This window comes from Tetrao urogallus, assembly GCF_951394365.1.
Source record: "Tetrao urogallus genome assembly, chromosome: 16".
Classification (NCBI taxonomy): domain Eukaryota; kingdom Metazoa; phylum Chordata; class Aves; order Galliformes; family Phasianidae; genus Tetrao; species Tetrao urogallus.
In genome coordinates, this window is record NC_136829.1 from 10,381,419 (window position 1) to 10,398,181 (window position 16,763).

General features: G+C 54.2%; 2 protein-coding genes across 2 annotated transcripts; both read left to right on the forward strand.

Annotated features, from left to right (window-relative positions):
• Positions 1-6,574: 6,574 nt before the first annotated feature.
• On the forward strand, positions 6,575-8,356 carry LOC306952635 (signal-regulatory protein beta-1-like; the record flags this gene model as incomplete). Its single annotated transcript, XM_079543361.1, has 5 exons — positions 6,575-6,641; positions 6,972-7,322; positions 7,413-7,727; positions 7,811-8,161; positions 8,253-8,356. 5 exons carry the CDS (start codon positions 6,575-6,577, stop codon positions 8,354-8,356), a joined length of 1,188 nt encoding a protein of 395 aa, XP_079399487.1.
• Positions 8,357-8,750: 394 nt separating this feature from the next.
• Positions 8,751-14,853, forward strand: NSFL1C (NSFL1 cofactor; the record flags this gene model as incomplete). Its single annotated transcript, XM_079543403.1, has 9 exons — positions 8,751-8,852; positions 9,436-9,533; positions 10,439-10,513; positions 11,064-11,229; positions 11,585-11,677; positions 12,349-12,458; positions 12,931-13,068; positions 13,576-13,740; positions 14,691-14,853. 9 exons carry the CDS (start codon positions 8,751-8,753, stop codon positions 14,851-14,853), a joined length of 1,110 nt encoding a protein of 369 aa, XP_079399529.1.
• Positions 14,854-16,763: the final 1,910 nt, after the last annotated feature.

Here is a 16,763-nt window from a genome sequence, read left to right on the forward strand (position 1 = left end):
GCACCGCACGGCCCCTCCGCGCTGGCAGCACCGCAGGCGCATCCACCACGGCCACGCTGCTCCTGCTTGCTGCGCTCTGCTGCCTCTCTAAATATTTTTTCCTTTCCTTTACACTTCTCCTAAGAGGGGCACTTGTGCTGGGCTCGGGGCGCTGCCAGCACTGGGGTTGCAGCCAAGTGCAGCTGAGCTTTAAGGTCGCTCCGTGCTGTTGGAGATGGGGTTCCTGTAGCATCCTGTCCAACCCCACAGCACCCCCCCCCTCTGCCTCCAGCAGCTCATTTCCTACGTAAAACCCCTTTGCAGCAGTTTGTCCTCTGGAGCTGAACCCTTTTGCACACAGCTCTTTGGGGCAGGATGCACGCAGGAAGCTGTGCCACCTGCAGCTGACCCCACAGGAGGAGCACGGGGTGCCCCTGGTGTCACCAGGACCCCCCCCTGCCTGCCCCATTGTCCCCATGGGTGCTGATCCCAGGCAGGGCAGCAGTGCTGGCTCTGATGGCCGCCGTCCCCAGGCAATGTCCCATCAAACACCAAGAGCACAAAGTGAGTCTTTCTTCAGCACTGAATGTTCCTGTTCGTCCCACAGCCCTGGAAATCCTTCTGTAATCCTTGCCAGCACCGTGGCCTCAATGACATCCCCCCAGCGGAGCACCGCCGAGGCTAAATGAGCACTGGGTGTAAAGGATTTCCTTCTAAATGTGTTTGACAGCTTTCGTTTTCACTCTCTGTCCCCTAAGGCCTGTGGCAGGGAGGATGGGGAATGGTCAGAAGAGCAGATCTCCAATCTGCCCCACAACTCCAGCGATGTCACAGAAATGGCACCAGGCAGGGCAGGGTGGTTCCCAGCACAGCTCCTCTCAGGCACCAGCAGCATCCTCCAGAGAGCTGCCTTGCTCCTCAGCTCAGAGCTCAGCTTGGGGCTCCCATGGATGTCCCCAGGCATGGCACAGACCTGAGGACCCCAAGCACCCAGCAGGGCCCCCTGCCCTCATAGTCAGGGATACAGAAGGTCCCACCGTGCCGCAGTACAGCCCCATTCCTGTGGAATGACGGTGCTTCACAATGCACTGCGTCCATGCTGAGCCTACAGGGCTGGAAGAAAACCTGGAGAGAGCCGAGGCCTCTCCACATCAAGAAATTGGGGGGAAGGACAAAGCTGGCAATGAGGCTGTAGCACTGAAGCAGTTCCTATGACAACCCCAAATCCCAGCCCTGTTTATCCCCTTTAATAAAAATCCACAATAAGCACGAAACATAGGAATAAGGTTCAGTAAGGAAGACACAAAATAAATCAAGAACGGCACAAAACGTGTCACTGCCTTCCTTCTGCTTCATTCCTTGCTTTCCGACTAAAATGCTGCCTTGATAAATTGAGGGCTGTTGGGTTTTGAGTTTCTCTGTCCCCTGAGATGGGAGCACAGAGCCTGGCACAGCACGGAGCCTGGGGACAGACACTGGCATCACATGAGCTCCCAGGGCTGCTCCCCATTGGTGTCCTGGGCAAGGCATCCCCATGGCATCACCTGGTCCCCAAGGCATCGGGGACCCAAATGGCATTGCAGGATCCCCACAACATTACTGCATCCCCATGGCATCACCTGGTTCCCACAGCATAGTGGGGCACCATCAGCACCCAATGGCATCGTGGGGTCCCTGTGGCTTTGGATGTTCTTTGTCCCATGGCCATTTTCCTGTGGGTTTTGTGGCCACTGCAGCCTCTTGGCAGCAAGGACAGGGATGGGGTCAGAGCAGGAGCATCTCGGACAGAGGCAGCCCCAAGGCACAGCCCGTCCCTGCAGGAGGCACAGCCAGCGCTGGACTCTGCTTTTCACACATTTATCCCTGTCCTCTTCCCTTCCCCCCTGCTCAGCCCTGGCTCCAGCACAGGCTCAGCTTTGTCCTGCTTCCTTGCAAGCACTGCCAGCCCCCTGCCCCCCAGGGATGAGCAGAGCCTCTCCTTGCCCTGGCACCCGGTGTGGACATCATGGAGCCAAAGCGGGAGTGACTCAGCCATGCTCCTGTCCAGCCATCCTCGTTTGCTAGCCGAGACCACACTCTTCCTCACTGCTTTTCAACCATTCCTCCCCCTCCCCACACTGCTGGACCGGCCTCGTCCATCACTCTCTCCCCCTGGACTAATCTCTCACTGTCACCATGCGCGTTCTGCCTCGTGCTCCCCGCTGCTTTCCCCACAGCCACTCCTCCCACGCCAGCTCCTGGCACAGCCCCTGCAGCCTCAGAACCGTTTCCCAGCTCTCGGGGCCAGCGGTGCAACGCTCATCCTTGAGGGCACAGCTTGGATCCCACCACCACCCCTGTTCTCAGTGCATGGACCCCCATTGCACCCCGTGGCGCTGCCCGGTGCGCTCCTACCTTGTGTCCACGCTCGGACGCTTGTTTGTGCTTTCACTGCCGGCACACCCCGGGCTGATGGCTTAAAGGATTTTCCTTTAATAACCACCAAATCCCTCTCCTGGGCCGTAAGCTGCAGACCTGGGCCTTTCCTAGGTGCACAGCGCTCCACCGTGCACTTGCCCCTTGCTGCTTTGCATATGCTTGCATCAAACTGGATTTCCCCCCTCCTGGCCCAGCCCAGAGCTTCAAAAGCGCTGAATGCCCTCGAATCTCGTTTCCCCTTGTCTGCGAGGACTCTCCCTGGTTTCAATCCCCCCAGGCATGGGGCTGGGCACCCTTTGCCCCGGTTGCAGCAGCCCCTGCTTCGCCATCAGCTCTGCTCAGCTGCATTGCTCCCAGCTCCAGAGCTCCATCCCAGCTCCCGGTGCCACAGCCCCTGTGTGCCCTCCGGCATTGTGTAGAGGAGGTCAGGCACTGGGCTCCTTACAAACACCCAGCACCGTGCACAGGACGCTGGCTGCTGCATGCCTCTGAGCTGCTCCCCAGGGAGAATAACCCTGAAACCATCCCCACGACCTGTCCCCTGATGCAGGGGATGCTGCTTCAGCATGCAAATGAATTTCACAAGTGCCTTCCCTCCCCTTGCGACAATTTGCCCCTCGATACAATCTCTGTGTCCCCACACAGTTCCCCTGCGTGCACACATGCAGATATCTTACGCTGTCCTCTTTCACTTCTCTTTTTTTATTTCACAGAAAAGCAGATAAAATAGTTGAAAGCTGATAAGTGCATACAGCTTTCAAGGTCAGAGGCAGCTGCAATGATTTCTCTGCAGGAAAAGAGCCTATGACACAGCTCCCTGCCTCCACCTCGCTCCGTCCTCCTCCCGGCGTGTGGCCACAGGATGTGGGTTACAGAGGACTGAGGGAAGGAAGGAGTGGGCTGGAGATGAACGTGGCAGGCACCAGGGCTGCAGGACCAGGGAGCCCAGCCTGCCTCTCACCAACCATCCAGGCGGGTCAGAGCAGAGCTGGGGTTCTGCTTTATTTAATCCCAGCCCTGCTTGGTGGGAGCTGCTGGGGGGCTCAGCACGGAGTTGGCAGCAGCACACTGGGCATGAAGTTGTGGTGGCCACACATCTCCAGGCCCCTGCTGCCACTGCAGCATCATTCTGGCTCTGAACACAGCAGGACCAGGTGGCATGGCTGTTTGCTGGCTTTAATGGGGATGAGCTTGGTGTGGTGATGGGATGATACGAATCGCGGATCTGTTGAGCTCTGGTGGCCTGTGCTGGTGGAGACATTCATGAGGTCCTCCTGGAGCCAACAGCACTGCACAGCTTGCACAAGGCAAAGGTGCTCAGCTCACTGCCCTGATCCTGCACTCCGTGGGGCTGCTGATTCCTGGAGAGGCTCTGCTGAGCCTGAGCTGAGCCTGCCCCTGCCTGGCGTGGCCACCAAGACAGGAAGGAGAGATTTGAGATCCTCGTGCCAAACTTGGCCGGCTCCAAGCAGCTCCACTTCTTCTTTCTGGTGCCCGCAGAAAGTCTCTGCTTCCTGCCTCAGCGCTGTGGCAGGGCCAGCTCACTTAGCAGCTCCCCTGATGCTGGCATACTCAGAGCGTTCAGCACCAGGGCTCCTGCTGGGCCACCGTGCTGCAGGCAGCGGCTGCAGGTCAGCATAATGGATGTCCTTGTCCACCTCACTGCTTTGCTGTAAGAATGTAGAAAACCTTGCTATAATCACCCCTGCATGGCAGCTTCCACACGGAGTGCATGGACAGCTGGATGCTCACCCACCACCCACCACCAGCTGCATTACTGGAGCTTTTGGGCAAAGGTCCTGCATCAGGGCATCACTCTGCCCCATATCCACCCCCTGCTCGTACCTGGTGGGGCAGCTTTGGGTTTTCTGCATCCTCAACTTCACTGCTGGAGGAAAGAACAGTTGTTAGAGCAAGGACAAGGCAGCTGAGCTCCTCACCACACCCACAGCAAACACCACCCAGGCCCAGCAAAACAATGTGGTGTTTTCCCTAAATTGCAGCTAAGTGAGGCAGCCTGCTCACCTCACGGTGCAGAGGGAAAAGGCAGCAATACCAACCTGGGGGTGCCAGGGTTCCCTGCACAGCATGGGAGAGGGAAGGGCAAGCAGCTTCCTGTGGCCACCTCAGCCACGTGCTGGCTCTGCTCCCCTTCCCTCTGCTTCCTGCGGTACAAGCAGAAGGCGAGGACGAAGATGAGGAGGATGAAGCAGAGCACAGCAGCTGCAACCGCCATGCTGGGGAACGGAGAGGTCTCTGTGGGGACACAAAGTAAAGCAGGGAGAAGGTGGTGGGCACAGTGCAGCGTGGGCCTGGCTGTGGGCAGGGCTGGGGCTGAGCCAGGACAGCCACGATGGATGGGGTCACGCCGGGATGGAAGCCCACTCACCATACACTGACACCTTCGTGCCCCGACCGTGATCAAACAACTCGTCACCCAAGATCTGTTTGTGAAACTTCACACAGTAATAAGTGCCGGCGTCCTCGGGGTGGATGTTCTCAATGTGGATGGTGAAATCTGTGTTGGACTCATTCACTGCCCTCGTGACGCGGTGTGAGGAGCCTTTCTGATCATACACTGTCTGATTGCTGCTGCCCCAGCCCTTCAGCCACTTCACGGGGCCAGGGGGACCCAATCCAGTCACTGTGCAGGTCAGGGTCAGCGACTGCCCCACGGCCACCCACAGCTTGTTCTCGGGCTGGTGCAGCTTGAAGCCCCATCCTGCCTGGGCACCTGCATGTGGGTACAGCAACAGCGCAGCAGGGTCAGAGCTCAGCAAGGAGAGGACGGCTTGCTTTGTTCCTCCTGCCCAGCACAGGCAGAGCACCCACTGCTTGTTCAGCGCCTCAGTTGAGAAATAGAGCTGGGTGAGAAAATGGCACTCAATAGGAGTGGTGGAAGCCAGCTTCAAAATGGGCATAGGGAGAGATTTTGACTCCTGTTGTGTTCCTTATACCTGGCACTAGAGCTGCTGGGTGGGGGGGGGAAGCCAGGCAGGAAAAAGCCCTCCTCTCCCTCCAGCATGGCTGCTAAATGTCTTCAACAGGATCCCAACTCCTGCCCTCAGCCCCTCCTGCCCAAAGCCTTTGGATGTGGCTTCCTCAGGGCAACGAAGCGCAGCGCACCAGACCCTGCACATCCCTCACCCTGGGCACACAGCTGAGGCCAAGTGCCACGTCCCAATGCTGGGGGAAATGGCCAAGGAGCTCTGGGGAGGGAGGTGGGTTGTCCGCACACCCTGCAGTCCCTCACCCCAAACAATCCCACACAAGCCCAGAACGTCAGAAGAAAAAAGCCCCCATCCAAGGTTTGTTTTTGCAGGCATGCAGACAGCAGACTCCCAGTTGCGGCCGTGTCAACCCCTCCCAGCCAGCAGCACTCAGTGGCTGTGCCAGCCAGCAGGAACAGGTACAGAGAGAGCTGACCACAGCTTCTGCTGCTGCACTGCCCCGTACTCACCCCACAGCCACGCCAGGAAGAGGCTGAGCTGCCCGACCGAGAGCTGAAGCAGCAGCACAGCATGGAGCTCAGCCATCGGCGCTGCCAAAAGTTTGGGCTCTGACTCCAGAAGGAAAATGAGAAGCTGCACAGGAAATGGAGGCGAGCGGGCGCATGCTGTTAACACTTTTGGTGCCTGCACGGGGCAGCCGGTAGGACACTGAGCCAGCAGGGAGCTCAGCGGGGCTTAAACCTCAAAGTGCATCCTGGACTGGTGCACCCTGAGTTTGCCCCAACCCCTGCACAGAGCTTAGGGCTGGAGGGGCTGTGATGGGCGCAGGGCAGGAGAGCAGCTCTGACCTTGGTCTCAGCAAGACAGCCTCAGCAGTAGGGGGGCTATGCAGAAGCCCTGCACAAGTGGCACAGCAGCCTCCCGTGCTTGAGGTGCACATCGGTTTGGAGCCAGTCTCTCTGGCTGCCCCATGTTGGTGGCTGTGGCAGTGTCACTCATTCAAGGGTGGAGTGGGACCAGCATTGATGACAAGGAACATTCATCAAAACAAGGCGCCACAAACACCATCGGCACCCTCTGGGATTGCACAGGGCTGCAGAGAGGAGCTTGGTCAGTGGAAAAACCCAAACCCCTTCCTTCCTATTTCAGCAGGAAGAGAGCCTGGGGCCCCACCACTCTGAGCCACACTGAGCCACAGCAGCAGGTAGTAGAACATGGCAATCAGCATGACTCGGGCACTGCAGGCGATGCCTCTAACCTCCCTGGTGCTGCTCCTGCTCCAGAATGCCCCAGGTGAGTGTGTGATCCTGCACAGCCACAGCCTTTCCCAGAACGCACTCCCCATTGCTGCTGGCAGGGCAACCCTTCTTCGAGCCCAAAGATATTTGGGGTTATTCTCTCCCATTCCAGCTTGCTTTTATCCCCAGCCAAGCACTTTTCTTTACGTGACCACATCCAACTACCTGTAGTCTTTGCCCCACAGTGTCACAGTGCCAGCTGCCATGGGTGGTAAGGGATGGGGACATCTCTCTGCCTTCTGCTCTGGGGTATAGCAAGGCCCTGTGCTGCACCCTGGCTCCAGAGCCTCTTGCCAGCCCCAGACTCTCATGTCATTGTCCCCAGGTGTGGGTGCCCAGAAGTATCTGGACTTCAAGCTGCAGCAGCCCCAGGGCCCAGTGGTGGTGATCAAAGGGGAGATACTGACCCTGAACTGCACAGTGTCTGCATTGGGTCCCCCTGGCCCTGTGAAGTGGCTGAAGGGCTGGGGCAGCAGCAATCAGACCATTTATGATCTGAAAGGCTCCTCCCCACGTGTGATGAGAGCAATCAATGGATCCGGCATAGACTTCACCATCCACATCAGGGATGTTCGTCTTGAGGACGCCGGCACCTATTACTGTGTGAAGTTTAGAAAAGGCATCTTTGGAGACGAGCTGTTTAAGAGTGGTGGGGGCACGGAGGTGTTGGTGCACGGTGAGTGGATTCCCAGCCTGTCCTGGTGGGCTCTCCTCTGGGGCTGGGATGGGCAGGACGCTCCCTGATGGGCCAATGCTTCTCCCACAGCCAGACCCTCCAAGCTGGCCGTGTCAGGGCCGAGTCACCGAGCGGCACCAGGGCAGTCGGTGTCCTTCACCTGCAGTGCCGGAGGGTTCTTTCCCCGTGACATCCAGGTGCAATGGCTCAAGAACAACGTTCCAGTTCAGGCTGTGCTGTCCCACATCACCTCAGAGCAGTCACATTCCTCCTACAACATGTCCAGCACCGTACAGGTGACGTTGACCAAGGACGACGTCCGCTCACAGCTCACCTGCCAGGTGCAGCACAGCACGTTGGCAGCCCCACTGAGGAGGACGTACGCGCTGGGCCAGGCCCTGCGAGGTGAGGCTCACAGCCCCGGGGCTGGGGCAGGGCTGAGCCGTGGGCTCAGGGACGCCGGCTCCAGGCGCTGCTTCTCTTCCCAGTTCCCCCCAGCGTGTCTGTGGTCGCTGCACCGCCGGGCGCCGTGGAGGTGAACAAGACGGTGACCTTCAGCTGCCGCGTGCAGGGCTTCTACCCGGGAGCTGTGAACGTCACCTGGCTGGAGAACGGGATGGGGATGAACGCGGGGAGCACCACGCAGCCAGCAGAGACCCCCCAGGGCTTGTTTGAGCTGAACAGCACGGTGACGGTGCAGGCGGTGGAGGAGAAGCGCGGCTCCAGCTTCACCTGCCGGGTGGTGCACGAGGACCAGGAGCCCATCTCCAGCACGGGCATCCTGCGGGTCGCTGTCGCAGCCCAGTGGGGACCCGGAGGTAGCTCCACTGAAGACAGCGGTGCACGAGAGCTGCAGCGCGAGCTGGGCGGAGCTCGTTGTTCCGCGGGCTGCGTGCCCCAAGCCACACACTCGTGTCTGTACCCACACAGGTGCCATTCTCCTGTCCAGCCCCGGTTTATGGCTCGGCCTGCTGCTGGACAAGGCGCTCCTCGCCCTCGTCCTCTTCTTCCTCTTCAAGCGCTTCCTGCCCTGATGCTGCCCTGGACAGCAGCGTCTCCGCGATCGCCTCCGAGCCCCGCAGCTCCGCCCGCAGCTCTCGGGATGGGCCCGGCCTGCGCCCTCGTGCTTCCCGCTGCTTCGCTGCACGAATTTTAAAGATAAAGTCATCGACTCCACACAAACTCGTGCCAAAATCAATACAACTTTTTGCCGAGCTCATCCTCGCGCTGCTTTCCTACGTCGGGGCAGGGTTGGCCCTCCGGGAGGCACGGCGCAACGCATGGCCGCTCGCCGGGCCGCAGGGGGGCGCCGTTGGGCGGAGCGGAGCGGGCGGGGCCGCGTTTCCCACCCGGAGCGATTTCCGGTGCGCACCGCGGCGGGGCGGGGCTGTGGGAGCCGGAGCGATTTGCGCGCTGCACCGCGGCAAGATGGCGGACCGGGAGGAGGCGTTGAGGGAATTCGTTGCCGTGACGGGAGCTGAGGAGGAGCGAGCGCGGTTCTTCCTCGAGTCCGCCGGTTGGGATCTCCAGGTAGCGCCGTTCCGAGCCGGCTGTGGGCGGGGCCGCGGTGGGGCCGGGCGGTGCGGGGCGGTGCAGGGCTCGGCTCGGCTCGGCCCGGCCCGGCCCGGCCCGGCCCGGCCTCCTGCGGTCTCGGCCCTCGGCCCGCCGCCCCCTCGGCCCTCAGCGTCTCGTCAGGGCCGGGTCTGCCGTTTTCGCGGGTCCGGAGCTCGATTTGGATCCGCTTATCTCGTTAAGTCAACTTCATTAATAGAGGGCGAGGGTTTTGTTGAGCCCCGGTGCTTTGGGGGCTGTTCCTGCAGCGTAACCCCTCAGAAATGGGAGCCTCGGGTCGGGGAGGAACGCGTGCAGTCGTGATGACCTCACATAGCAAACCCGGGCAGCACGGCTGGCAGCGTCCTGTCTTTGCTAGGACATCCAAAGGGGAAAAGCCCGTAAAACGGCTGCAGTCGGTGTGTCAGAATTCCAGCGTGACAGAACGTTCAGTTATGTTATTAGTGTGTGTGTGTGTGTGTGTGTGTGTGTGTGTGTGTTTGATCTGCTGCTGTGGAATCTTTGATCTCATCTTGACACACTCCTGGGTTTTCCATTTCAGATCGCCCTTGCCAGTTTCTATGAGGATGGGGGTGATGAGGACATCCTGACCCTCCCCCAGCCGACACCCAGCTCTGTATCCAGAGGCACTGCAGCCAGGTGAGGAGAGAGCTTCAGTTTGGCCTGGTTTGTTTAGCAAGGGCTTTAAGGCTCACTGTGAAAACAAATTACATTAAAAAAACCAACCCTGTGCTGTATTTGAAGCGTCAGCATTTGCTTGTATTCAGAATAATAGTCATGATTTTAGAACTGCTTCACCTCATAAGGCTCTCTAGAAGCTGTGAAATCAACAACAACACTTCCATATCACAAGCATGGCCTTATTACACAACTGATCCAAAGATCAGTTGAATGACTTGCTTCATTGCTCATGAAAAACTGGATTTGTGTTCTGAGGTTAGAGGCAATCACACGGTCAGTGACGCTTTTGTTCAAGCAGGCTGTACCTATATAGGATAAGCATTTTCTGATTTTCTGTTGTACCTTGTCTGTTAAGCATTTTACAAGGGAAGTTAATTGGGCCATACCAAGTCCCTGTGCAGTAAATGTTATCCAGTTTTAAAGAGGAGTTACTGACTGTACTGCGAAGGCAGAGTGCTCTCATTTCAGGCTCTGAAATAAACTTCATATTGCAGAAGGATTGGATTTCAGTTTGAATCACAGGTAAACAAGAGTGGTCTTGGAGGCTTGACTTTACTGGGGTCTGGAAGAGAAATTGTATTTGGGAATGGCAATGAAATTCAGTATGTGAGCAGGAAGATGGCTGAAGAGTTAATTCTGCTGCTGGGCCTGCAGTCGGTTGTTTTGTGTTGATGCGATCAGCACAGAGGTTCAAGAACATTATTCACTGCTCAGTTACACCACTGCTGACCTGTGATTTTGTAGAGCAATGAGTCAGAGCCTAAAAGTAGAACAGAGTCAACCTAACATGCTGTGCTTAGGAACTTCTGCTCATGTGGTTGAAGTGTATCATGAGGCTGATGTACTGTGATCAACTTTTGCAGTGACCACCGAGTAACGTCGTTTAGAGACCTTGTTCATGCACAGGAGGATGATGATGAGGAAGAAGAGGGACAGCGGTGAGTTTTCAGTTAGCCTTGAAACCTGTGTGTTTATCCCTGCTGTTCTGTGGCAGCTTGCTGCCCATGTACAGGAATACATAGGTTTGTAAAGCAGATTTAAGTAGACGTGCAGTTCCTGTACTGAAGGATCTTGGGTCGACTGTAAGCAGTTAAATACTCTTTAGGTTCACAAGCAAGGTAAATTGAGTGGAACTGATGCGACTTAAGGGTGCTCAGTGCAGGTAGGCCACCTGGTCCTCTGCAGTCAGCTGTGAGCTTGCTCTGGATGTGTTACAAACCAGCTGGAAGCTAATAACCCCAGTCTTCCACAAGTGCTTATTTGCACTTCACTGACAGTGCATTCATTGCTTTCCACTTAGTCCTGTTGCGAGTGGTGATCTTTCAGTGCAGAATTAATGTTTGCCTTCCCTCCAAGTGCCAGTTATTTCCTTAGTAAGCAGCAGCTTGTTGCTGAATCCTGGTGTAAATAAATGTGCTGGATCCTGTCACACGTGTCCTGTGGGAACTGTGCTCTGCTCTGCACAGACGGGCTGTGTTTTCTTTCTAGGTTTTATGCCGGTGGCTCAGAGAGAAGTGGACAACAGATTGTTGGTCCTCCAAGGAAGAAGAGTCCCAATGAGCTGGTGGAGGATCTGTTCAAGGGAGCGAAGGAGCACGGTGCAGTGGCAGTTGATCGGACAGCCAAAAGCAGCGGCGAGAGTAGCAAGCCTAAAGTGAGGAGTGATGAGTTCTCCCTTCTTTTCTCTCTTTCTCTGTTGGAGCTGTCTGTATGTGGCTCCCGCTGTGACAGCTGGTTGGTCCTGTGGAGTACTAAAACTAACTTAAAGGAACATCTGAGTCTGGACTCCTGTGTTATTGCAGCTCTTATTTCCATGTCGTGGTGGTAAGAAAAGCTGCTTCGTGCCGTATTTATTAACTAGTCCAAGCTGGTCGCTGAGCCTGAGGGCCAGCAAATGTTGCTGATACTTTGAAGTCCTCTGCTTTCCCTCAGGAAGATGTTGGGGAAAGGGAATCATGGTGTCCTGGCTACGTGTCATCCTGTAACCTCTTTGCCTGCCTCTTCTGCAGCCTTTTGCAGGGGGAGGATATCGCCTTGGAGCTACTCCAGAGGAAGAGTCTGCCTACGTGGCAGGAGAGAGGAGACAGAACTCTGTTCAGGATGTGAGTGTCTTTCTGTTGTTTTGCAGTGGTCACCTGGGGGATTGCTCTGCTACAAGTGAAAGCTTGTGAGTCAGAGAATTGCAAAGCTTGATATAAATTCAGGAGGATGGAAATATGATAAATTCTGCTTCCTGTGGGATTTCTGGTAGGAGGAAAAAAGAAATGCACGTGCTTGGGTCTTATGCAGTACTTTTTCCAATGTTTGTTAATTACCTGAGTGTTCTTTAGAAGCACGGGGATCTTTTCTCAGCCTCTGTAGTATGAATATACTGATGGTAAAAAATAGAGTGCAAAGAGCACCGGGTGATAAGGCTTTAACTGTTGAAGAGATGCAGAACCAACAGCATCAGTGCAAGGACCCCTTCTGCTTTGTGAGCAAATATCTGTTGAGGCCTTGATGGGAGCTTAGTTTAGGCCCCTGTCAAACACTTGGCTTTTCAACAGCTTTTATCAGAAAAGGGTCTGTGTTGTCATCTAGGAGCTGATGAATGATCATTACATAGCCAGTGCTTTTTTTTTTCCTCACCACTGACTGTATCAACCTGGTGGCACATAGCTGGGATGTTTTCTGCTACTTGAAACTCCTCTGCCAGTCAGCAGCTTTTCATTTTGCTTCTGGTTGCCCTTACTGAGGTGTTCCAGTGAGACTGGTTGTCTGGGCTCTGCTGCAGGTGCACGTTGTACTGAAGCTCTGGAAGAGTGGATTCAGTCTGGACAGTGGAGAACTGAGAAGCTACCAGGATCCATCCAATGCCCAGTTCCTTGATGATATCCGCCGAGGGTACGTAGCAACAGAACTTGTTGTGGTGTGTTGTTATGTAGCAAGAAGGGAGTGAAAGAAAAGCTATTTTCTGAAACACGGGTTTTTGTGGTATCCAGGATCATGAATCTATGACACGTTTTACCTGAGGGCTAAATTCTCCATACGAAAAGTTTGGGAAGGCACACTTGAAGATTTACTTTAGGCTCATGGGCAGTTGCCTTGGTTTTTATAGGATCTTGATGTTTCAAAGTGAACAGACAGACTTTTGTATTTGGGCTGAGGATTTCCAGTGCATCGTTTCGTTCCGGGCGAAGGGCAGGGAAAAGTAACCTTGAGCTTGTGCCTGTTAGTGGGGAGCTGCACACCTGCCTTGTTAGTTAAACAGCAGTGCATGAAATTCCAAAGGTTTTTTTGGCTGCCCCAGATCCTGTTTTCAGTGTTTTCCTGATCTGCTTCTTCAGGCAGATTCCTTCAGACCCTCTCTTTGCAGGGAAGTCCCCGCAGAGCTGCGCAGGTTGGCGCGAGGCGGGCAGGTGAACCTGGATATGGAGGATCACCGTGATGAGGAGTATGTGAAACCTAAAAGTGTCTTCAGAGCTTTTACTGGAGAAGGACAGAAACTGGGCAGGTGAGGAAGCAGAAGCTTAATTGACTAAGAGTCAATTAAGAGGTTTTGTGGGACGAGCTTATTGATTCATCTTCCTGAAGAGAAGGTACTCGGTGCCTGTGATGTGTGAGGTGTTGCTGTGGGAGAGGAAATGAGGCTCAGTGATGTGTACTGTGGGCTCATTCTCTTACTGGCAAGAGGCAAATCTCCACTTTGGACCCACTGTGATGTGTCACACAGAAGCAGCGTCTCCTGATTGTATCACTGCTGTTCCTGTGGGGATGTGAAGAACGGAGGAGGGGTGCTCTGTGAGGTGATGGTGTGGGTGAAGCTACAGATGAGTGCCCACTGCCTTGCCACCTTGCTAGCTAATTCCCAAATTCCCATTTCCAACTTGCATTGGCATCTCTTGATTGGAAACCTTGTTAGCAGGGCCCAGCAGGTGAAAGCTCGCAGTCTGGCTCCTGGCACGCTGCTGTCAGGGGGGTCGTTTGGTTTTTAACAGCTTTTTGTGTCTTCTGTTCTCAGCACCGCCCCTCAGGTGTTGAGCACCAGCTCCCCAGCCCAGCAGGCAGAGAATGAAGCCAAAGCCAGTTCTGCCATTGCTATTGATGAGTCGCAGCCTGTCACCAACATCCAGATCCGGCTCGCTGATGGTGGGCGACTGGTCCAGAAATTTAATCACAATCACAGGTACCAGGGCAGCAGGAAATATGGGTTACTAAGGCCTGAATGACACTGCAAATTGTGCTCAGATGGAGCAGGTGAAATCCTGGCTAGCCTACTAAAGGGGGAGCCTTGAGGATCCTTCTGTACAGATGAATGGGATTAAAACTGTGGAGTTTTAAGGCAGATGTTTCCTGTTGGGAGGATGGGGTTTCTTTCCAAATAGTGGTGGGCAGTAGCTGGTGATACTGCACCTCGGTTCTTCAACATCTATTAAAAAGCCCTTTGAAACTATCAAGTATTTAGGAATTGGTGCAGTTATTCTCTCAATTCAGACTTTTCAGCTGAGCTATTCCCTGTCTACTGAATGCAGCACTGAGGGGTGCTGTTAAACAGTTTGGTTCCCTCAGACGAACAAAGCTGGCCTGCATACCCTGCTGCTTCATTAGAGTTCTGTTTTTCTCACTTCTCTGATCTTGAAGAGAGTGCCTGTTTGTCCATCCTGGTTCCTCTGGTTTCTGTAAGAGATCCAGCATGTTCCAGAAGGTCACAAAGACAATCCTTTGGGATTAGGTGCAGGAGATAGATCTGCTGTCACTGCTGTGACTGCCCTTGGGAGCTGAGATCATCTGGGTTACGCTGTGTGAGGAGCAATTTATTAATCTGTTCATCTTGAAGGGCTCAGAACCCTTCCGGTTCAAATAGTTGCTTACACCACAGAAGTTGAGCAATGTAAAAAAAGCATTGAGGTGAAATTTCTAACCTAGAAAGTAGCTTATTTTGCTATTATTTTGCCTATGGAAAAGCATCTCAAGTCATAGGATTGTCTGGCTGCAGCTGACATTGTTACCTGGAAAACAAGTGCAGTGAGTGCAGGGTTGCACACTCTGGAAGGGGTGAATGTAAGCTTTTGTTGTTCACTTGTACAGGCTGTTCAATAACAGAATAACCCCTGTGTGTTTGATCCCTTCGCACAGGATCCGTGACATCCGGCTCTTCATAGTAGATGCCCGGCCAGCAATGGCAGCAACCAGCTTCGTCCTCATGACCACCTTCCCAAATAAAGAGCTGACTGATGAGAACCAGACCCTGAAGGAAGCCAACCTGCTCAATGCTGTCATTGTTCAGAGGTTGACATAAAGGAACCCGTGTCGCCGCACTCCTGCTCGCAGCGCGCGTGCGTCATCTCAGCCATGCGTGCACCTGCACTGTGCAAACAGGCTCACATCTACTTGTAGCTCTGGGTTCTTAGGTCTTGGTTGGACTCTTTTCTCTTTAGTTGCATTTCCTATGGTTTTTTGTTTTTTTTTTTTTGTGATGATCAGTGGACTTTAAAATAAATAAAGGAAACGAACCTGTTTTCAAAGGAGATGCAGCCTATTGAGCCACAGATTCTCCCAGGAGAGTTCAGTTACCTTTGTGGAATGTTTCTGTGCTCTTTAGAGGGGAAGAAGGTAAGGGGGAAGGGAGTTCCCAGGGAGCAGTTTCCCTCTGTGCCGATCAGATGCTGTTTGCAGTCTGTTATTTTTTCTTCTCTGGGGACTGCTGCAACTGTTATTATTTTTTTTGCACGTTGAATATAAAGATACAAGGATGGGTGATGTTGCTGTCAGGATAATGGTTAACGTTACTGTGAAAGCACTGTGAGGGGAATCTTTGTGAAACAGTTGTTGCTCAGCTTGGGGAAAACTGATTTGTGTGTGTGCAGGTGCAAAGGTTGGCACTACTGGGCTGTTCTGGAGGGAAAGTCCTGATGTTCCTTCCTTCAGCAGAACACTGGAGGTGTTTGTTACAGTTCCCACCTGCTCTACCAGCACTTTCTCCTGCAGTCCAGACTGACTGACTGCAGTTCTAATTTGCTGTATTGCATTTCTTTGAGAAACCCAACTTCCTGCTGATTTTTTTTGTTCTAAGGAAGGCACGAAGCTGAATCAGCTTGAAAGGACTGAAACTACAAGGCAAACAGTATCTTACTGGAAAGCAGATTTTATTTTAAGATGAGTGATTGTTTGAATCAGTTCAGGTGAAAAACTTGAGGCTTTAAGACCCTTTGATTTATTTCCTTTGCTGAGGACCACAGAGCTGAACACCTGGGATGCTCCAGCTTTGGTCTGTCCACTGTTTTGGACTCAGGTCTCCATTTCTTTCCTTTGGACAGAATGCTGTGGGTGAATTCACTGCTGGTGAGCAAGGCTCTGGTAGTGCTGGTACAGCATTGTGTGCAAGTTGCCATCTAGTGTTGTGCCACGGCACTTCTCACTGATCTGCAACATGCTTTCTATCCCAGCCCTGTGCTTTGGAGCAGAACTTTAGCAGACAGTAGGCGTTCAGATATCAGCTAGCTGGGAGCTGCAGTGACATCTGCATTGTCCTTTGGAAAAGGTTGGGTTGCAGCTGTGGTGCAGTCCTGTCCGTCCCCTGCCTCTCAGCTGGGAGCTGTGTGGGTGCTGTGCTGGGAGCACATCTCTGCTCTGCAGCTCCAGGTCCTCTCCTTGCTGTGAGCAGGGCGAGCTCTGGGTGCGTGCAGCTGGGAGGGCTGGCAGGTCGGGCAGGTTCAGCACGAGGAACTCGCTTGGCTGGGTGCAGAACTGCAGGCAGCAGAGCTCAGCAAGGGCTTTTCTACAGCAAGTTGAATTAACAGGTTCTTCATTATTAAGTGGACATATAATGTGCGTAACAGCATATTTGTAAATTATTGTGAAAACAACCATTAAAGGCCCGGAAAACAGGAAAACAGCATCTGACCCTTTCTCACGATGGCTACCATCTGTTCTTGTTTTGGATGATGTGTGCTGCCAGCTACTCTTACAGCTTTGGGTTCCCCAGCTAGCAGTCTTCCCAACGTGGAGATGCCTTCAGCTAAATGAGTTTAAAAGCCTTGGGGTTGTTCTGTAAGTTTTCTGCCAGGTGAACGCGGGTTTTCCCAACCTGCAGCGCTGGATGCGCTCCATCGTGATCACTGCGGGACCCAGCGCGAGGGAATTCAAGGCGTTTCCACCGCCTCCCCGAGCAGCGCGTCGCGATACCTGACCGCTTTTTGGAGAAGAAAC